Below are 24,145 nucleotides of genomic sequence, written 5' to 3' on the forward strand. Positions count from 1 at the left end.
GAAAATTTGCAAGTCATTTTGTAGTTGAAAATTCATATTTTTTTTTATATTTATATCTAAGAGTAGAAAATTGAACACTAAGTTGTCCATAAGTTTTCCTTCAAATAACTATAAAGAAAACTCGAGCATCATTATAGGAAAAAATGTTATGATCGTTTGAATTTTAAATTTTTACGAAATCATGTAATGATAACGATTTATCCTCATTCGATATTAAATATCTGTTATAATTCAAAAAGTATAAGTTGTATATTCTTGAAATTTTCACCAGTTGTTTAGATTGCCATTTACTTTACACAATTTAATTTTCAATATATTTCTTTATTTTAAGGCTATTTATAGGCATTTGAAATATTCGTTTTTTTAAGTTTTTTTTTTTAAATGTCGATAAAATTTTTTTGGCGGAGTCAAAAATCTTGAAAATTTAATTAAAAGTTCCTCATGAGTTATTCTTATAGTCATTCAAAAATTTTAAGAATACATAGGCACAATTTTTTTTATTAGCGTTTAAAGTTCAAATATTTGACAAAATTCATTAAATTCACTAATATTCGTAAATTATTTTGTACCTAGTTAAAAATGTAGTAAATATTTTCTTTCTTTTCTAGCTTTTTACGGGCCATTTAGGTCCATTGCCGCAACAACCACTTGCCTCCATCTATCTCTATCTTGAGCCAGTTCTTTTCCGTCATTCACTCCCAGTCTCGATGCATCTTTTGTAATCCTGTCTTTCCACCGCTGCCTGGGTTGTCGTCTCGGCCTTCTTGTGTCCGGCTTCCAGCCTGTGGCTAATCCTATGGGGCCTCCGGATCTCCACACATGACCAGCCCATCCCAGTCTACTACTCTTAAGGATTCCAATTATATTTGTTTCGCCATAAAGTTCTTCTACATCTCGGTTTGTTCTTAATTCGAAGTCCCCCAGAGCGTTTCTTTTTGGCCCAAATATCCTTCTAAGAACCTTCCGTTCAAACGTAGCTAGTCTTTTTTCGTCCGTCATTGTTGTTGCCCATGCACCGCAGGCGTATAGTGCTACCGGTCTTATTAGAACTTTGTACAGCGTTATTTTTGTTTTCCATGATAGAAATTTTGACTTGAGTAGGGGTACTAGTCCAAAGTAGCATTTATTTGCCGCTACCAGTTTTAGTCTTATTTCTTCGTGACTATCCGCATTCTCATTAATATTTACCCCTAAATATTTGAAGTTTGCTACCCTTTCAAAGTTATAATTATTCACTTTCATATGCCTTATTTCATGATTGTGTCTCATGACTATCATGTACTTAGTTTTTTCCTCATTCACCATTAATCCAATATTTCCACCCTCTTCTATCAGTTTACTAGTCGTTCTTTTAAGGTCTTCCTCGCTTTCCGCCATTATTATTACATCATCTGCGTATGCTGCAACTACCAGTTGCTGATCATTTCCTATTTTGATTCCCGTTGCTCCATCCAAAGTCTCTCTCATTGCTGATTCCAGTGCTATATTAAAAAGGGCTGGTGATAAGGCGTCTCCCTGTCTTAGGCCTGTCCTTACCTCAAATTCTTCTGATTCCTCCCCTCCATATTTAACTTTACATTTCGACCCATTCACGCATGCTCGAATCATTCTTATGATCTTTCTTGGTATCCCCAATTGGTCCATTACTTTCCATAATCTTTCTTTATTCACTGAATCATATGCAGCCTTGAAGTCCACAAACAGTAAATATTTTACCAAAATTAAAAATTAATTATTTGTATCATAATTACAATTTAAATATAATATAGTATATCCTAGGCTGACAAATCATCTCCGTTCAGAATCGTTTTTCGTATACAATGATACATATCATTGCATTCAAATTTAACACTAATATACAGCAGAGCGGTACCCACTTGACCTTTATTTTATGTTTATTATTAATAAACATAAAATATTTATTATTGTTTAGTTAATTATTTTAAAATGTTCAGTTTTTATAGCTAAGGATACGCGTATGTTAAGCTATTTATTTAAAGGTATTTGAGTATTTAGAATAATATTAACCTTGTTCCGGTTGCCATTACTTTTGTTTCAGGTTTTTGGCCACTGGGAACTTTTTTCGTTCAATTTCATTTTCCTTTAGGCTAGGTGAATGCACAGTACGAAGAATCGTTTACTCAACCTGCGAAGCCATATCCCAGTTTCTACAGCCTCTAGTAATGCCTAAACCATCTGAAGAAGTTTGGAGAGAATCGGAAGAAGGTTTTCGTGAAAAATGGAATTTTCCTAACGCGATTGCTGCCATTGATGGAAAACACGTATTGATACAGGCACCACCGCACAGTGGATCAAATTATTTTTGTTATAAAAAACACTTTAGTACGGTGCTATTAGCGTTAGTGGATGCAAATTATAAATTCATAGTCGTAGATATTGGGGCTTTTGGTAAAAACTCTGATGCAGAGAACTTCTAGCATTTTGCGAAATTCTAATTTGGGTAAAGGCTTACAGAATGGAACACTAAATATACCTTCACCAAAAATACTACCAGAGGGCAATGACGTATTACCTCACGTCATAATTGGTGATGAAGCTTTCCCATTATGCACGGATTTAATGCGACCATACTCACGCGACGATGCACAAAGAAACGAAGAAAAAAAAGTGTTTAACTATCGGTTGAGTCGTGCTAGAAATACTGTGGAAAATACGTTTGGAATATTGGCACGGAAATTTAGAATATTCGAACGTAAATTGTCTATGTCTCAAGAACACATTGTGTGTGTGGTAATGGCTACATGCTGCTTGCACAACTTTCTAAGAAATGACACGTGTCACTGGACAGAAAATGATTTGAATATTTCTATTTCCAACATGATAGGACTGCAAGACTTAAGAAATATAGGTGGAAATTCGAAAACAGATGCTCTAGCAGTTAGGGATGGTTTCAAAAGTTATTTCAATTCAGCAACAGTGTCAGTAGAATGGTAATTAAGGAGAGTTCAAGCTGGAAGGAGGTTCACGTGACTATGATACAGTGGTTAACTAAACATTTTGTACCTAAATAGCTTTATTTTACCAACTAACTATATTGAAATATGAATAAACTTACCAGTTTGATTTAATCTTTTTCCAATTTCTTCCCAAATATTATCTCGTCTATGTTGATTTGAATAATGAGGGTGTTTTAAATTGTACAACTCTTCGTACTCTTGTACAATTGTTATTAGCCTTGCGATGTCCATGATATGCGTAATAATAATTATAGTTAAAATAATAAATATATTATAATTAAAACACGTGTGTACTGAGTGTCGAAGTACAACAAAATTCAAATGATCAGTGAGGCGACCAGTGACGACCGGTTGTGACACGCGTCCACTTATCGGCAATCCGTATGACATCATCCAAACCAGACGGAAAAGTTGCCCTTTCGATCAATTTCGTCGGCATTACCGACGGTCCGACGCGTGCGGTCCGTCCGTTGCCGGTCAGTGGATGCACATGTATAACTTACTATACTAATTATTCTAAAATCCGTTTCATACGATCCGTTCGATGCGTACGATGCGTACCTATATTGTATAACATTATCAATCTATTAACTTGTAAACTAGTTATATTGTCAAAATACTAAGTGTATTAAAACAATAAATACAAATTCTTTTAGACAACTTTTAAAATTTATTTTGGTTTATTAATTAATATTAAAATTTCAATACATTTGATAAAATTATAAAATTATTTACATTATTAAATTAAATACAAATATACAGCTACAGTACGTGTGTTACAGCCGACCGATACACACGTGTGTTACCGTCTGTCGCCTATCGCATTTATTAGCTCTCGATAGCAGTAACCAGAACTTCACTACAATTAACGAGGTATGTTGCATAATTACGGCCCCCCTCATCCGTAGTAGGTAATATCACTCTCGTCGGATCGTCGTTCTTCACGATGGTCGACTCCACTGTCAACCCACCCCCCACTGCATCACACACACAACAACCAAATACACATAAAACCTTTGCAGAAACCACAGCAAACACACATTTTCCAAAAAGAGATCAAGCAATAATCTTCAATACAATTCAAGATGTGCCACAAATTGAATATATTAAAGCATTCAGCCAACTAACACACCCAAATAATATAAAATTTGCATCACGCATTTCAAACAATAGGTTCTGCATATACTTTGCAAGCAAAAATATAGTTGAACAAATCATTTCAAAACAACCATATATCATAATAAACAACACGGAAATATCTTATCTCCGTCTCATTAACCCAGCCAAACGCATAATCATATCTAACGTACAACCGGTTATACCACACGACATAATCGCAAAGGCAATTAATAACCTCTCAATTACAATGGTGTCACCGATTACATTTATGAAGGCCGGATTCTCTAATGACGAGTTCGGTCATATAGGAAGCTTCAGGCGTCAAATGTATATACAGCCTGAACATAGTAATAAAATTCCTGGTTCCATTCTGATACAATATGACCAAACTGAATATCGCATATTCTTCGCTGACGACACAGTGACTTGTTATCTGTGCAAACAAACAGGACACACTTCTAACCACTGCAAAAATATAATAGAAAATAAAGCCGAATCAGAACACTTCAATAACACAAACGACAACCAAGTTAGAAACGACACGGACCACAATGAACAGATAATACAAGATACCGTTGGCGACAGCACACACACAGAGACAAGCGTCGAAAATATTATCAAGGAAACGAATACCATCACCCGCTCCACACAAAAAGCTACCACTCAAGAAAAAAGACCCGCACCATCAACCTCGAATAGTAGCTCCCATGAGAACACCCCTATCCCAACACCAAATAACCCCACACCACCACCAACAGAAACTACAAATATACGGAAAAACACCGATTCACTCGCAACCAAATTAAAAGAATCTGTCAAAATCCCTCAACCTCAGCAAAAAAAACCAAGGCGCTCAAACTCAATTGAACAAATTATACTCAAACTGGATGAAGCATTATTACCAGCAAAAACTGCTTTTGAGAATATACCAAACCTAAAAATTGACTTTAACCAACTAAAACATATTATTGAAAACACACTCACTGGACAAGATCCCTCCGGCGTTTTAACACCATTCAATATATCATCCATAGAAATGATCGAGATCTTGGAGACAGTCCGCCCCAAAATCAAAAGCATCTGCATCAAGAACAGACTCTCGAGTCTAGCCAATTTACTGCTCGAATTGACCCCCCTTTCCGACTTCAACTAACTCACTACAACACAACAATAATAATTCCCATTCATTGTATACATTGCATTTTAAATAAAGTAACCTACTATGAAGAACCTGAATATAATACAATGGAATATAAATAGCCTCACCAAAAAACGGCCGGATCTACAATTAATAATACAAAAATATTCACCCATGTGTATTAGCCTTCAAGAAACAAATCTTAAAAACAATCTAATACCCAATATAAAAAACTACAATATATTCTACACCAACCGACAAAACTGTATTAGGGCTAGCGGCGGCGTCGCCTCTCTAATACACATTGACTATCCCTGTGAACAGATTCCTATCGTTTCCAATCTAGAAGTCATCGCAGTCCAGATAACTCTAGAATCAAAAATTTCTATATGTAACATATACGTCCCAAACCAAACATCTTTTAACACATATGATATAGACAACATTATCAAACAACTTCCCAAACCATTTATTCTACTAGGCGACTTCAATAGCCATAGCGAATATTGGGGATCAGACAGAACAGACGCTCGAGGCAAATCGATTGAAAAAATCCTAGATGACGACTCGATTACACTACTCAACAACGGCGAACCTACCAGACTTAATCCGTCAAACGGCCACTTTTCCAATATCGACCTATCCTTCTCAAGTGTATCGCTAGCTCAAAGAATATCTTGGTCAATTCTACACGAAATATATGACAGTGACCACTTGCCTATTCTAATGACACTCCTATCCACAAAAACACTGGCACCCCACCTCTCATACAGATGGAAGTTAAAAAACCCGGACTGGATCTTTTTTAATACCCTAGTTGACTCCTTTATGCAAGTAAATCCTCAATCTGACACCAGCACAATAGAGGACGATATCACCTTCATCTCAGAGTCCATTATCAGAGCTGCAGAAGTTGCCATAGGAAAAACAACTAACTCTTTAAAAAGAAATCTAGTCCCTTGGTGGAATGACCAAATAAAAGAGTCAATCAAACAAAAAAACAAAGCACTCAAAACTTTCCAAGGCTCAAAAAACATGTCCGATCTCATAAAACTTAAACAACTGAGAGCGAAAACGCGATACCTAGTCAAAAGAAGCAAGACTGACTCTTGGAAAACCTTCACGTCCTGTTTGGGACCCAAAGCTGACTCCGCTCTGATATGGCGTAGAGTTGGGTCACTTCGAGGCTTCTCCAAGCACCACAACATTCACATCATGAAAGACACAAAATTATGCACCGATCCCAACGAAATATCCAATCTCCTAGGAGATTTTTTCTATCATAACAGTTCGGATGAAAACTACAATACGACTTTCCTTGAAAAAAACGTACACACGAGGAACCAGAATTTTATTTCTAACATCAACCCACACCTTGATGAACAGACAAAACTCAACTCCCCAATTATGGTAACTGATATGTTCAGAGTTTTATCAAAATGTAATAGTCTTGCCCCAGGACCTGACGGGATACCTTATAAATTTATCCACAACCTCCCCATGACCGCCATAAATTCAATTATTCAAGTATACAACAAAATATGGTCTTCCGGACATATACCTCAAAATTGGAAGCACTCTATAATCATTCCAATTCTTAAACCGGGAAAAAACAAATTTAATACTAAATCATACAGACCAATATCACTCTTGAATACCTTGGCAAAAATATTGGAAAAAATTATAGATTATAGACTTAGATGGTTTCTTGAAAAAAACAATTTCTTGGATCCTCGCCAGAACGGTTTCCGAAGACATAGAAGTACCACAAATTCATTACATGACATTCAAGAAGAAATACATTCAACACTCGAAGCTAAACAAATGATGGGCCTCATAGCTCTTGACATATCAAAAGCGTATGATACCACCTGGCGCCCCCGTATTGTAAAAATATTGTCAAACATTATCTGTAAAGGTAATTTATTCAACTTTATACAGAATTTCCTTACCGACAGAACTTTCCAGGTGAAGTGCAACGGAAAACTGTCAAAACTATACTCTCAAAAGAACGGCGTACCACAAGGATCCACACTTTCGGTATCGCTATTCTTATTAGCGATTAATCCGGTTATGTGCACTCTATTTGCCGACGACTTCAATATATTCTGCAGAGGCATCAATACAAACAGAACTATAAATTACCTGCAGAATGCAATAACTGCACTACAAGACTGGTCTCTTGTCTCGGGTTTCTCCTTTTCAGTCGAAAAATCACAATGTACCTTCTTCACTAACAAAAGAAATATTGATAACACTACCATATATATGAACAACATTCCCCTACCAATAAAAAACTCCATCAAAATATTAGGCATACTCTTTGATTCAAGAAACACGTGGATACCACATCTCAAGACCATCCGAAAGGACTCCCTTCTAAGAATGAATACGCTAAAATGCCTCGCCCACAGGTCATGGGGAAGTCATTCCTCTAGTCTTTTACAAATTTATAAAGCAATCATCCTATCCAAACTCGAATATAACTCATTCCTGTTCATAAAAGCTAAGGCAACAGCACTCAAAATGATTGATACCATACACAACGCAGGGTTAAGACTCGTTACCGGAGCCTACCGCTCCAGCCCGATTCCCAGCCTGCTCAATACAGCTGGAGTAGCACCACTCGACATCAGGAGAGTTCATAGCTCCATATTACTAGCAACCAGACGCACTCAAAATAACCTCAAGGTAATGAATCAAATCAATGACACCCTTAAAGACATACCATTCTCCCACCGGGACGTTATCAAGAACGAAACCATACAGACACCCCCTTGGCTATTAAATATCCCAATCAACAGAGAACTAAGTAAATATTCAAAGAACGACACCGCCCCCATAATTTACAAACAACACCTACGTTCAATCATCTCCGGGTTCCACGATTTTACCGAAATTTACACGGACGGTTCCAAAATGGAAAACGGTGTTGGAGCAGCTGTAGTAGTCCAGGACCACGTATCCATGCTGAGACTCCCCAACTTTTGCTCAATATACACAGCCGAAGCAATTGCAATCTCATTTGCCTTAGACCTCATTAAAACTAACCACATACACAAAGCTGTAATCCTCAGTGACTCACTTAGTACCCTGAGGAGTATTGAAAATGTCTACAATCCAAATGAGATCTCCAGGAAAATCCAGAACCAGATATATAACCTTACACACACCGGCTACTCAATTACCTTATTATGGATACCCAGTCACAATCAAATTCAGGGAAATGAAAGAGCTGACCAAAAAGCACGCCAAGCAACTACATCAACAGATGCCATTAGACTTAATCATTTCACCCTACACGACGCCAAATCCATAACTAGTATAATAACCAACAATATATGGCTTCGGGCATGGAAACAAGGTACATCCAAATTAAACGAAATTAAAAATACCATACACACATGGCCTTCTCCACCAGATTTTACAAGGAAAATGGAAACCTCAGTTAACAGAATCCGTATAGGTCATACATCACTAACACACCAGTATCTGATGAAGAAAGAAGACCCACCCATATGCGACACCTGCGGTACTCCACTCTCAATCAAACACATCTTAACTGAATGTCTTTCATACGAAACGGATAGACGGGAAGCTGGCATTTCAAACATCTTATCAGAAGCCCTCCACCCAGACAACATAAGACCCATAATAACATTTATTACTAAGTTAAACCTTATAAATAGTCTTTAATATGTAAATTATATAATATGTTAATAATTTAGAGTTAAACTTATTGTTGCTAATGGCCATTGTTGCCGAGGCTTAATTTAAATACAAAAAAAAAAAAAAAAAAAAAATATACAGCTAATATTAATTTTCAAAATATACAAAATTTTCAGGATCTGAAACAGAATAAAATAATAAAATATATAATTATAATAATATACAATTATTCATAATCTTATACAAAATTCTATGAAATATTTAAACTAAGTAAAATAAGCAAACATGTTAAGTATTTTAATTCAATATTTGTCCGGCCTGCATACATTTTTATTTTTTATAAGCATATGCAGTGACAAGGGAAAGTAAAGATTTATTTAGCAAAGAATGCACGGAAAAAAGTTTATGGTGCATTTTATAGTGACATCATATTAGAAGATATAATTCACATATCTAGGAAAGATTTATCAAAAATATAATACAAAAGTAATTTATTATTGTTTAAATCTTGATATTTAAATTTTTTTGATTATTGGCGAGTAACTAACTTTTTTAATATAATTCTAAAATAAAGATTGCTTTTAACGGTTTATTTGTTTACTTGGTCATGCAGTTTTTCCCATGTAAATGGTTCATAACTAGAAAAGGGAATTTTGTTTAACTTAATGATGATTTATACTAAAAAATGTCATTAACCAATTTCTTTACATTATACTTAGGTTGTCTAAAGTTGATGTCTATGACCAAATTTTAAAATTCAACCATAATAAAATGGTTTTAAACTTTTTAAAGAATCAGTGTATAGTATTTTAAATTTGAATATATTTTTTATTATTCTAAGAGAACATGAGATGTATATTTTAAGGTTTTCAATGCATAAATGTGTAGTATTATTTGTATTTTTTGAAATCTTCTGAAATGCAACAACTTTTTTTTTAACAATTTCTAGCATTCACTGTTTTAAACCTTTGCTAAAAATTGATATTATATACCTAGTTATAAAAACTTAACTTAATTATTAGTTTTAATATGTTAAATGCTTGTAGTATTTGTAGTACACTATCGATATAACTACATTATAATCGCGATTATATAACAATGTTAAAAGTAAAGTTAATAATCATGCATAAAAATGGAAGTATTACTTTGATAGGTACTTGGCTGTATTAAAGAGCCGTATATTATATACCTATTAAATGTGTTTATTAGGACAAGGTCATAGTGATTGACCAAGACAATAAGATTAAATTATATATACATTAATAAATAAGTTCATACAAAACAATTATATATACAAATTTAAATACTTAAGTGATTATATGGCTCCAGATTTACCTTAGGTTTATCCCATCGTCCGTTATTCACCCCTTGGTGTTGTATAAATTAGTCGGGCTTGATAATAATCCAATACTAAGCTGGGCCATTTTTTATTAAACTCCTTGGAGTCAATTAAATCTACCGTTTCATCCTCTGAATTTGTCCATTTTACTATAAATATTAATTTTCTGTTTATTTTGGTTATCGCAAGAATTTGATCGGGTTTAAGTCTGCGATTCAAACTGTATCTCGTTCTTTTCAAATTAATTTCATATGGTTCACCATCACAAAAATATGTAGTTTTTCCAGTATTAACTACTTAATTTACATCTACAGTAATTTTATTGTAAAAAAAAATTGTATTTATACTAATTGAAAATAATTTTCATAGATTTTATTTTGTAAATCTAAGTTATGATTAATTTGTTGGGAACCCTTGGTTGTAATATTAAGAGTAGGCTAGATACTAAGACATTTTAGCCATGTAAGCGTAATGTATATTATATATATTTTTTTTTAATTATTCATGTAACAACGCAATGGCTGTCTGTGGTGAATCAGTCGTGTCAGAACAGCGATTCCGTATAGTTTAGTATTATAATTTTATAACGGTGTTTCAATTATTAAATAAACAGTAACTTTTATCGGACAAACAGTGTGTGTTGAATAATTTCTCAAGTCGAACTCATAAATGAAAATTAAAACGTCAAACCAGGAATTTAACCCGAACTGACATACGGTAGATCGGAACTAACCGAACAACCGAACACAACAACTGGTGGCAGCGGTACTCCTTTGGAAAATTTCAACACTACACAGTCTATCAAAAGTGAGGTGTCTATTCATCATAAACTTTACTATATTTTAATAAAACATACGTTCATACACCGCTAGGTGTCTTAAAAATACTTTGAATACGTATCTTCATATATATATTTCTTTATATATCGATACACAATAGTGTTTTTCAAATACGTCTAATACGTATCATTATACATATATATTCATATATGTCAATACACTACAAAGTGTCATTATATATGCCCATATGTCGCACGCATAACACATACGCAGCATAATCCGTCAAATTGCATGACAAGTGTAGCTGACTTCATCAAATTATTGAGCGTGGCATCCGGTAACCACTGCACTCAGAGGCACTTTAAAACATTCCCAGTGAGGACGGCGCCCACTGTTTATTCCATCTACATTACACCGTAAGAGCTGCTAAGTCAAAATATTATCATCATCGACCTTGACATTGTCTGCCAACGTAAGTGGGTCACGGAGTCAAACAGCGTCAATCAGAGGATCAAATACAATATGTACGGTATAAACACAAATATCATATGGATGTTACTGTAAGTAATTAATTTCATTTTTATATAATAAGTCAATAGAAGTATAAGTGAATTTATTTTTGTATAAAATAAATACTTTAAATAACTAAACACACACATATTATATATAGGTATATATATAAAAAAAACGAAAACATACATTTTGTTAATATTAAATCATATAAGTATAAGATTGCATGTCGTCGTACACAGGTAGTAGTGACGATAGCAATTCCGGTCATTCTGAGTCAGATCCTAATTATAATCCACCCCATAACGTTTAAAATTTCACCCGAAATTTCTAATAGGGAAACGAGATCCAAAACACGAAACTTACGTAGGCGTTCCAATAGCTTAAATACCATTATTTCTTTGTAGTGCTACATTACAATCACCTAACTTGGATTTACATACAGTAGTTACACTAATCATTGCTTTACAAAACTCTCTTCAAACGATGAGATCAGACGAAACATTTAGTACAATTTTTGATGAAACTAAAGTGGCTTGTACTAAAATTGATGTATCCATACCTGAAGTAAAAAGGCGTAAAGTATCAACTTAAGTAGATTATGAGCATCATTCGCAACATTTTTTTGAAAATACAAAAGAAGAAATGAAGATAACTTTGTATAACAGTGTTATTAATAAAATGTTAAATGGCATCAAAGTTCGTTTCAGTCAAGATACATTAAATTTAATTGATAGTGTTGGTAACTTATTAAAACTAGAAATAGAAAAAAACATCTACAAACTATTTTTGATACATTTGGTTTATCTTTTGATCAACTCAACACTGAAGTCAGACTGTTTACACAAATTTATGACACATACCAAGAGAAAGTAATAATAGTACAATAACTCAGTGGTGTTTGTAGTACACTATCGAAATAGTTACATTATAATCGCGATTACATAACAATGTTAAAAGTAAAGTTAATAATCATGCATAAAAATGGAAGTATTACTTTGATAGGTACTTGACTGTATTAAAGAGCCGTATATTATATACCTATTAAATGTGTTTATTAGGACAAGGTCATAGTGATTGACCAAGACAATAAGATTAAATTATATATACATTAATAATTTAGTTCATACAAAACAATTATATATACAAATATAAATACTTAAGTGATTATATGGCTCCAGATTTACCAGATATTTTGGTCACAACTTTAAGTGCATTATGTTCATCGTAGAAAGGGAAATTATAAGGTTATTCTTATTTGATTCAAACTTAATTATTTTGCGATTTTAAATTTACTAAAGAAATCAATTAGGCCGGAAAAAAGTTAATTACAAATGTGCACAAAATTCACAAACGCCCGTTATGATTTATTTAAACAATAGTATTAATTTTTAACCAGTCATTTATATCAGTGTTTCTATGTAGGTAGATCAGAGTCTGCCGTTTTTGATATCCATCAGTTACAATCAGCGCTACAACCTCAAATCATGCGTCAATATTTTATTATGAATTTGTAAAAATAATTGTAATAATCTGGTAGATATGCAGCTAAGCCAATGATCACCACAGGATCACAATAGTATTGTAGTACCATTCTTGATATATCATGTCTTTCATATTCCTATATTATTGATAACAATAAACATTTTAAATTATTATTTCTTTTAAGTTTTAAGAATGTAAGTAATAATAATTTTAAATAAATATAAATATCACTTACAATTTTTAAATAATTATCAATTTCAATAACTGCTTTTTCAGTAGCAGTTTTCAGTACAAAAGCAAAAGCTAACTCTAAATTATCGTGTGCACACAATGTACAAGCCTTTTTCAAAATTATTTTAATCATTGTTTTCAAACATACAATTAAAACACTTCAAAAATATTGTTTCAAGTCGGTTGTTAGTAATTGTACAACTTGTTCTCTGCAGGTTGTCATCGCTAAGTTAGAAGTCAAATTTCTAACCGTACAATGAGTTGCTTTTCGCAAATGAGATTCGTCTGGGTCCGTACCAAAATCCTAAAAATGAATTTTATATTAAGTTGTTTATGTTATAAAATTAATAAACATACTATTTTGACAATATTTTTTCTTGTAGTAGTTGTTACTTTTACAGATCTATACACAACGGAATATAAACAATCTTGAATTGAACATTCATTGACATATTATGGTATATAATTTTTTAACTACGGTTGATTAGCAAATAATGGAATCTAAACAATACAATTTATAACTTGTAATAATTCGATCATAATTAAGGTAACTAACAAATACACAAATATGTTCAATAAATCTTAACCATCGAATATTAAATCAATATTTTTAAAATTAAATATGTAATTGTAATTTAACAGGAAATATAATATATATATATATTAATTTATAAATAAATGTCGAAAACAAAGTGTAGTGTAAAATATGATTATTATATGATGTAAATATTTCCCATATACTTTTGAAGAAAATACTAACTTGAGAATTTATGACGAGTATAGGTATTAATTGTGCTGGATCGCTGCATTAAAAGACACATAGTTGTACTTAGGCTCAAATAAAGGTAATGTTAGAGATATTTCTGTCATACCACTTGTATCAATACAATCATTTGATGATATATAAGGGCTAGTTCACATGAGTGGCGTTAAACGCGCGTTGATATTGTTAACACTGTTCAAATGTTCATAGAATTGACGCGGCCCCGCGCAAACACCGTTTGAATTCGAACGGCATTTGCGTGAATAGCCTCGCCGGAAGCCCTCTCTCAACCACAAGTTGACGACGGACGACGCCGACGCGCGACGATCCGCGTCGGAACGTCGGACCCGCCGCGACTGTGAACCGGCCCTAGACAAAAACCAGTCATTTCCACCGCACCGTACGCGACAGACCTTTTTTTCGCCGTACTGTGCTCAACACCCTTGTTTTTTTTTACATTTGTTTTTTTACCACTTTATTTGTGTGATTGCTCTTCGCCTACAAATAAAGCCCCGTCATACCCCGAAGACTTGTGTTTTTTATTTATCCATCTTTCCCCCGTGCTCCTCCCGTGTGCCGTTCAATCACCATCCGACGCTACCTCACCATCACACAGTGACAATCGTAGGTACGCGTCAAATTGGCTCCCCGAACTGGAATCACCGGTAAGTGAAATATATTATTCTTACCACTAACTACCACCACCAACACCCCATTTTGCGACTCGCAAAACGTATCCCGACACCACACGACAAAAACGTGGTTTGCGAGCTATAACGGAAAAACCGGCGTTACGTAACATAACCATAAAGAACGTAACGATAGCCGCGCCGCCTGATTTACGGACGCACCGACTTCACCGCGCGCGACACCGCAAACACACGGGGAATAGGATTGGTAGGACCGCTAGAGCGCGATAAGGTATACACACCCCGCCAGCACCACCACCCGCCCAGCGTCACCACAAAACCGGACCGCCGCCGCCGTCCCGAACCAAAATAGTCGACAGGAATACGCACACACGCGCAGCCGCGACACCACAATCCGGAAACCGGTTATTGTGATCACCCCGCACACACAACACCAACGGTCAACGACCCACTGACCTACATACGTACGCAAATAGATTTGCCGATACGCGGTCAACACGGATCGGAAGAACGCGATACCCGCTTCCAACGATATCACCGACACTTGTATATTTTCCTTGAACATAACACCGGAAAAACTACCGGACGTCATGGCAGGAAAATATATGAATGAGTTGACCGCTGCGGAGCTACGGTACGAATGTGGCCAACGCGGGCTAACGGAAGGAGGCGCGAAAGACGCACTCGAAATCCGTTTAGCTCAATACTTTGCGGATATGGGTATACAGGCAAATTCCGTCCGGTTTCAGCCCACGAATACCACTGGGCCAACCGGACTCGACTCGGACGTAAGCCAGGCATACGACGCCGGGCAACCCGAGCCGAGCACGGGCGGCCGTATACCCACCCAAGAGCCGTTGGATACGTCACGCCCCACACACGCACTACCCCCATCACCATATACCACACAAAATGCCACGGACCTCGTACAGGCAGTCCAGGGTATAACACAAGAGGTGCGGCAGTCGACGGAAAGCGCGCCGCACAGGCACAGCTTGGAAGCCCGACTAGCCATGCTCGAAGACTGCATGGCCCGCTTCAGCGAAGACCAACGCCGGATAGCGGAGACAATGCGTCGCCTAGAGATGGGTATGTCGCGCCCGACACCGGACCCACAACCGGAGGTCTCCGCACCGACCCGCCCTCAACGCGCAATGTCATCGGGGCAACACCGGAACATACCGGAGTCGCCGCCGACCGATAACGCGCACCACCACACACACATACACGCAGCGAACAGCACGGAATACGGAGCGAGGGGTCCCGCGGCACGCGATTCACCGGCCGTGGGCGACCACCGCGCAGACCGCTCCGTGCACTTCGATAACGCGTCGTATACACCCCACACCACCGCCCACCCGCATACCTATATGACACAATCATCACTGATACCGTATGACGATGTACGCACAGTGAGATACTCACTGCCGGAGTTCCACGGAACGACACCCGAGGACCCGGTACGGTTTATACATAAGGTCGAAGCGACCTTATATAGAACGCATATAGATAGGACGGGCTGGACAAACATTATCGAACCTCAGCTAAAGGGTGCAGCCAGTACCTGGTGGAACACCGTCAGGATACTGGACTACACCTGGGACGAATTCCGTGCGGACTTTTTACAAAAGTTCAACAACATGGACATTCAGTCCCGGCTGCAGACGGAGATAGTGTCCGTCCGGCAATCACCAACACAGTCGCTTACGGAGTTTTTCACAACAAAAAACCAACTCGCGCGCCGCATCAACAACGGGCAAGTCCCGGTGCTAGCTGAACCACAGCTAGTACATACGATAGTCGGATTAACGCACAGTGAGTACCGTACGCATATACGACTGCAACGCCCCAACACTTTTGCGGACCTCCGACAAATCGCGGCGATTATGGACACACCAGATCACCCGCCCACACAAGCGTTAACGAAACCGGAACGCGACAGAGGCGGACAGTCACGCGCTCCGCGACCACCACACACACCGCGAACACGGGACGGTACGGCCGGAAGGCCGCTACCGCGCGACCCGTGCCGGTACTGTGGAGGGCCGCACTGGAACAGTGACTGCCCCGCGAACGCGCCGGCTTCGGGAAACGCCAGGTGAGTCGGCGGACAGTTGTCCGCACCGCCGCCTCTCCTACACACACACACTCACACACGCCATCAACACCAGCCTTCGGCATTATCGACGGGGATATAACCATCGAACGCGCATCGACACGCTCGGCGTTTTCACATATATCACCCGTCCACACACCTGAAATTTCTCCAAGTAGTAGGTCATCATCACCACTCACCACGACCCCCACTACGAAATTTACACGTGCACCATCGGAATGTATACGTAGCACAGAGGTAACCGAAACGGATGCCATGGTAATGGCGGTGCAAACCGCCACCATGGACTCCGAAATCGCGGTTAAGAACCAGTTATCCCGCTACTACACACACCCGATGTCGAATAGTGTTAAACGAACATGCCCCGACAAAATTCCGACCCCAGCGGTCGAGCTCGAATTTAGGTCAGGTTTCGTAACAGCACTACTCGACTCACAAGCACAAAAATCATATGTAAGCCCGAACATTGCACACACACATGGCACACCACAACACGGACAACCCACCCACGTACGAATGGCGGACGGACACACCACAGTAACAAGTGGTACCGCCACATTCGAAGCCAGAATAGGAGACCTTACGGTCACTTTCACCGCAGCCATTCTGGAAAATTTATACTGCGACATGCTCCTAGGACACGACTTCCTGGTAACCAACGAAGTCACCTGGGACTACACCACGAGCACTATACACTTAGGTTCACATAGGAGAACAACGGCGTGCTGGAAGGGCCGGACCACCACACACCGCCTTACACCAGACACCGATAATCTGTTAATACACGGTGACCCACACACACGCGCGAAAATCACCGACGTAATTCGCAACTACCCGGACGTTTTCAGCGGTAGAGTAGGTCGCACCAGATTAATCGAACACGACATTCTCCTTAAAAACCAAACACCAATAGCGCTCAAACCATACCCCTATCCACACACAAAACAGGCCACAATAGACAACATGATACGGGATATGGAACAACAGGGACTCGTAGAACAAAGCACCTCCCCGTGGGCCGCACCCGTCGTCTTAGCTAAAAAGAAAGACGGCTCGCCCCGACTGTGCATAGACTATAGACGGCTCAATGATGTCACTGAGTCCGACGCTTACCCGATGCCGGACCTCAATACTTTGATTCGTCAAATGCGAGGTGCCAAAATTTTCAGCATTTTGGACCTTAAGTCTGGATACTGGCAAGTACCACTTAACCAGAATGCTCGAAAATACACGGCATTCCGGACGAGTCGGGGTCTATATCAGTTTCGAGTACTTCCCTTCGGCCTCAAAAACAGCCCCATGACCTTTGTACGACTAATGAACGAAGTTTTGAGGGGGTATCTGGACGACTTCGTACGTGTCTACCTTGACGACATAGTGGTGTTTTCGAACACCACAGACGAACACCAGTGCCACCTAGACAAAGTTTTGGAACGTCTACAGAGACACGGGCTGACATGCAACACCGAGAAATGCAGTTTCGGAGCAACCGAAATCTCATTTCTCGGACACCTAGTCACCTCCGACGGCATAGACAAACAACCGGAGAAACTAGATTGCATTATGAACTTCCCCACACCCACTAAAATAAGGGACCTACGGAAATTCCTGGGCGTCTGCAACTGGTACAGCCAGTTTGTTGACAACTACGCGGACACCATAGCACCCCTAACGGATAGGCTCAAACAAGGGACTAAGTGGTCGTGGACCGAAACGGAACAGGCGGCATTTATGAAAATAAAACGCGCACTGTACGATTCGCCAAAACTGTCGACACCAGATTACGGAAAACCGTTCTGCCTACAAACCGATGCTAGCGAAATAGGAGCAGGTGCCGTTCTTTTCCAACGGGGTGACAGACCTGAGGAAAGACGGATAATCGCCTACGCGAGCAAAAAGTTTAGTGACACGCAGACTAGGTACGCCGCGGTCGAACGCGAGTGCCTCGCGATAATCTGGGCGACCGACAAGTTTAGACCTTACTTAGAAGCCCGTCACTTTGACCTATTCACAGACAACTCCGCCCTCACTTGGCTCCACCGAGCCAAAAACACCAACTCCAAGTTGACCAGGTGGGCACTACAGCTGGCCAACCTGGATTTCAAAACCACTCACGTGCCCGGCGTACAAAACGAAGCGCCGGACATGCTGTCACGCAACCCAGCCCCAGGACCCCCCGTAGACGAGGATCACCTCGAGGAACGGCTAGTAGGAGTACCCATCACCCAAATCACCACCACTACTAGCACGCCGGCCGACAACCTGTTCGCCACTACGGACCCGGGCAACACCACCAGCGAGCCCACCATAACACACGCTACGCTCGTGACGTGGCAGTCCAATGACCCCGACACACGTGACATAATTGACAACGGTACACCGGACACGCCGGCGCGCAATACCAGGCAAGCCGCGGAAAAAAAGAACAAATACGTTCTTACCGACGGCCTCCTGCGAATAAATTTGCGCGACCACACACCCGTCATTATACCACGACAAAAAATACAGAACGTGATTTGGACATACCACGATCACGTCCTAGCAAACCACCCAGGCTGGAAAGAAACATACAGGGCGATAAAACAGCGCTTTTACTGGAAAGGTCAAAAGAACGACATCCGACTGTATGTCAAGTCTTGTCACATATGCGCGTGCACCAAACCCCTAAACGCGCGCGCAGATGACCCAATGACCGCCAGAACACCCCGCCACCCCTGGGAGGTAATCAGCATAGACCTCATGGGCCCCTACCCGCGCACGAGTAGGGGAAAACAATATTTACTGGTTGCCACGGATATGTTTAGTAGGTGGACCGAGGCATACCCCCTAGGTACAGCCACTACAAAAACAATAACCGAAACGCTCGAAAGAGAATTTTTTTCACGTTACGGTTACCCCCGTGTGTGCCTAAGCGACAACGGCCCCCAGTTCGTAGCAAACGATATGCGCAACGCGATCGAACGGTGGGGAGCCGAGGGCTGGACAACTCCGGTATATCACCCGAGGGCCAACCCCGTCGAACGGCGCAACCAGGACATAAAAAAAGGTCTACGCGCTTTACTCACCAACGGTAACCATAACACATGGGACACCAAAATTCCCCCTATATTATTTTCGATCAGGAATAGACGCAACGTCCAAACAGGATACCCCCCCTCGGTACTCGTCCTCGGCAGAGAGGGCAAACGACCGGGTGATTGGGCCCTGAGTAGGACAACTGCCGACCCGATCGAACACATAAATAGGGAGAGGGAAAAGCGTGAGAAAGACGTACTGGACATACCACCGGTAACCGGTGGCCAGACGCAACCCACATATAAAACAGGTGACGTCGTTTACTACAAAGCGCATCACCTGTCAAAAGCGCACGACAAATTTCACGCCGGTTTCGCACCAAAATGGTGGGGACCGGTAAGACTACACAAACGCGTAGGAAAAGGTGTATTCCTCACGGACCAACAACCACCGCGCAAAATTCACGTGTCATGTCTGAAACGCGCGCCAACCACAACCCACCCACACCCCAACACCACCACAAAACAATAACGGCAGGTAACGCTAATTATTGGTTATTTTATTTTGTTTTCATCACCCACAAACAGTCGACAACAGCACAAGGATGAATACAAAGCCACAATCAACAGCAACCACCCCCCTACAGCAAGCCGCAGAACTGCTGGAACGCACCCAGCAGTTACTGAAGGTAGCTACCGCGGAGGCAGCCGCCCATGCGACTACGGCAGCACGGGTGCGCCGGATGTCCACGGCAGAGCTACGCCGGGACCCGGTACTGTGGGCAGCCTACACCCGCGGGTGGGACGACCGCACGTCGGTCTTCCGCAAGGCGACCGACGTGGGTCCGACACCCGCGGCGACCGACAGGTCCCGGAGCCCTAGACGGCACGTACAGCCGGCTGGCGCACCGCGACCGCCCCCGATGCCGCAGTCCGCACGGCTGATCCGCCCACCCCCGCAACCACTCATGGCAGCACCGGTCCCACGACCGAGGACGTCGACGAAACCGCCCGCGCCGACCACAGATGAGGCTAAAACGACGCCGAAAACGGCAACGCCGATGTCGTCGCGGCAGCGCCGGAGCATCGAAAGGAAGCGGAAATTTGTGGACAAGAAGAAGCCTGCCGACCCCACCTCCTCTCAGCAATTCCGCCTGGAAAAACCGGCGTCCACAACCCCAGAACCGGCAACAGGTCCAAGGTCACTGGAGGCGACCGACAAACCCGTCCCCGAGACCGAGGCACCGGAGGTAGTAATACCTACCGGACAAGCCGAGGCCACGGAGCAGCCAGCCACCGACTCCCCAAAACCGGCCGATATGGAAATATCGCCGGATGAGGAGGCGGAGCTGCTGTGCGACATGGATGTCGGTCCACCAGACGACGTGGACATGGAAACCGTGTTCCAGAACTAACCCCGCCCCCACGACGCCACCACAACAGGACTAGACAGGCCGGAGTGAGACCGCTGCACCCAGCCGGAATACCCCTCCTCCGGAACCTATCTACCCCAACCACCCAACCACCCACACAGCCACCCACACAACCACCCACACAGCCACCGGAGGCGGCCGGACAACCGCCGTCACTGGTGGTTTGGGGGGGGGGAGTATGACGCGGCCCCGCGCAAACACCGTTTGAATTCGAACGGCATTTGCGTGAATAGCCTCGCCGGAAGCCCTCTCTCAACCACAAGTTGACGACGGACGACGCCGACGCGCGACGATCCGCGTCGGAACGTCGGACCCGCCGCGACTGTGAACCGGCCCTAGACAAAAACCAGTCATTTCCACCGCACCGTACGCGACAGACCTTTTTTTCGCCGTACTGTGCTCAACACCCTTGTTTTTTTTTACATTTGTTTTTTTACCACTTTATTTGTGTGATTGCTCTTCGCCTACAAATAAAGCCCCGTCATACCCCGAAGACTTGTGTTTTTTATTTATCCATCTTTCCCCCGTGCTCCTCCCGTGTGCCGTTCAATCACCATCCGACGCTACCTCACCATCACACAGTGACAATCGTAGGTACGCGTCAGAATTTACGCGTTTAGCGCGCGTATATACTATATAGTGTATACCGTATAAATAGTACCGTAGTCGATAGTCGTGTACTGTATTCTGTCAGAGATGGACGTTGCCGATGCAATTTGTTTATGGATGCTGTATCGAAGAAGACAGCGTCGAAGACAAAATAAACGAAAATATTGGGTTCATCCAATTTTACAAAATAGACTTACCTTAAGTTTGTACATTACGCTTTATCCAAATCTCAGGGTTTATGAACCTAAATTTTTGAACTACTTCAGGATGTTCGTTCAATCTTTTGATTGGTTGTTGGAACTAATAAAGGATGACATTACGGCTGATGAAAATGCAATTAGGTATTGCATTTCACCTGAAGAAAAACTCATAATCACTTTGAGGTATGTACTTTAATTTTTACCATACAAATAATATAACAATATAACTTTACCTTTACAATATAATTATGAAACATTAACTTTAATTTGAAATACACTTTGAAACAAAAACTTACATTTTTATAAATGAAAACCTATTTAATGTTTTTTACTTAATATCTACAAACTTGTTAATAATGATTGTCTTCAAACAAATCCATAATTGAGTGCTGAGAAGTATCACTAACATTTGATGGTGTTGGGGAAGAGGTAGGCAATGAAGCCATATTTTGTTGTTGATAAATGCTTTTCTGTGTAGAAGTATCTTGATGATATCTGCGCATTTGTGTGTCATATGCAGTACTAGTGTCGTAATTTGGATATCCAGCATTATTTGGTATATATTGCTGATTATACATTTGAGAGTGATATCTACTAGGAGGCGATATTGTTTGATTTTGTAATATTAAATTATATATATCAATTTTGAGTTTTAGACGTTTGTTTTCTGGTACTTTTTTGATATCTTTCAATAGAGACGAACAAAATAGTTTGTCTTCATCATCTTCTTGTTTTTCTGGAACTTGCTTTTGAGCTAAACTTTTTTCTAATAAATTAGCGAAATGCTCATCAGCTGGATTTAGTTTTAATTTTTTTGTTCTTTTTTCGCGGGTGTAGTTGGGGGTTTTAAACGTCTCATTTTCGTCGTTTTCATCGACAGTTGTGTTTGAATTTTCATCGTTTGAGCAGAAACTACTTTCAGTAATATTTTTTTCTGTCGTCTTTTGCAAAAATCTTAATCTTTCAAAATGAATATATGTGGATTTTTTAGATGCTCCCGATCCTGATTTAACAGTCTTACACTTGTTTGCTTCCCTCATATAGTTATCACGAAGACTTTTCTATTTTTTTTGTAATGTTGTCCCTAAAATGGATAAAAATATAATACATTTAAAAAAAACCGGGTACTTGTTCTTCTGTGTTGTAGCTTGTAGGTGTATGGTCAAACTGTATCATAAAATATTTATTATATTGTAAATTCAATACATTCATCACTTGTTCTGAATCTAAAATTAATTATGGATTTTACAGGTACCTAGCAAGTGGATGTTCTATAGGTGAGTTGCATTATGGATATAAGATTGGAAAATCTACTGCGTCTATTATTATTCGTCATGTAAGTGAGGTGATTTGGAGAAAATTGAAAAATATAGTCTTGTCTCAACCCACTAAGGAGAAGTGGATAGAAATCTCTAAAGGGTTTGAAATACATGCAAAGTTCCCTAATTGCATTGGAGCACTTGATGGGAAACACATACGTATGATACAACCAGAACATTCTGGCTCACTCTATTATAATTATAAACATTTTTTTCAATTGTTTTGATGGCATTATGTGATGCCAACTATTGTTTTACTTGGGTGGACATTGGTGCTTATGGTAAGAACAATGACTCGGGAATTTTCAAAGAATCCAGTTTATATACTAAACTAACTGAAAAAACGTTGAGTATTTTTTTACAAACTGAAATAAGTATACCATCTTTTGGAACAGAATAGTGATAAACCTTTACTCTATTTTTCTGTTTTTCTGGTGTGCACTCTTTTTTGGTTTGTGTTTTTTTGTTGCTACTAGTTATTAATTCAGATATGTATGACACTCTCTTATTATAGTTTTTCATTAACCAGTAATTTGTGAATAACTTATCTTGTAACTCAAGATCAATTTTGTTTTTGCAATTAGCTCTACATTTTGACAAGGTATACACTTTCGACCGAGAACAATCTTTCCTTTGTTTGTCATATACTCTATTCCAGAATTTCTCTTATGTTTTATTATATCTCTATATTCCCTTAAATCACCTTTTATACTTTTTCTTTTTTTCTTTAAATTTTCAACAGGAAAATCACCCAAATCCATAGATATCTCAGTACCTGACACATGACTTAAAT

At 39.8% G+C, this 24,145-nt stretch overlaps 2 protein-coding genes and 1 pseudogene across 2 annotated transcripts; 2 read left to right on the top strand and 1 right to left on the bottom strand.

The window, feature by feature from the left end:
- Positions 1–2,183: 2,183 nt before the first annotated feature.
- On the top strand, positions 2,184–2,955 carry LOC132923968 (uncharacterized). Its single transcript, XM_060987987.1, has 2 exons — positions 2,184–2,409; positions 2,468–2,955. Exons 1-2 carry the CDS (start codon positions 2,184–2,186, stop codon positions 2,953–2,955), a joined length of 714 nt encoding a protein of 237 aa, XP_060843970.1.
- An 11,286-nt stretch (positions 2,956–14,241) lies between these two features.
- Positions 14,242–21,774, top strand: LOC132927227 (uncharacterized). Its single transcript, XM_060991716.1, has 2 exons — positions 14,242–14,676; positions 20,380–21,774. Exon 2 carries the CDS (start codon positions 20,397–20,399, stop codon positions 21,204–21,206), a length of 810 nt encoding a protein of 269 aa, XP_060847699.1. The 5' UTR covers positions 14,242–14,676; positions 20,380–20,396; the 3' UTR covers positions 21,207–21,774.
- A 609-nt stretch (positions 21,775–22,383) lies between these two features.
- On the bottom strand, positions 22,384–23,112 carry LOC132923971 (uncharacterized; annotated as a pseudogene).
- Positions 23,113–24,145: the final 1,033 nt, after the last annotated feature.

This window comes from Rhopalosiphum padi, chromosome 3, assembly GCF_020882245.1.
Source record: "Rhopalosiphum padi isolate XX-2018 chromosome 3, ASM2088224v1, whole genome shotgun sequence".
Taxonomy (NCBI): Eukaryota; Metazoa; Arthropoda; class Insecta; order Hemiptera; family Aphididae; genus Rhopalosiphum; species Rhopalosiphum padi.

Coding starts and splice junctions, on each gene's coding strand:
- LOC132923968 (XM_060987987.1), top strand. CDS start 2,184: ATGCCTAAACCATCTGAAGAAGTTTGGAGAGAATCGGAAGAAGGTTTT. Junction 2,410..2,467: donor CGTAGATATTGGGGCTTTTG/GTAAAAACTCTG, acceptor ATTTGGGTAAAG/GCTTACAGAATGGAACACTA.
- LOC132927227 (XM_060991716.1), top strand. CDS start 20,397: ATGAATACAAAGCCACAATCAACAGCAACCACCCCCCTACAGCAAGCC.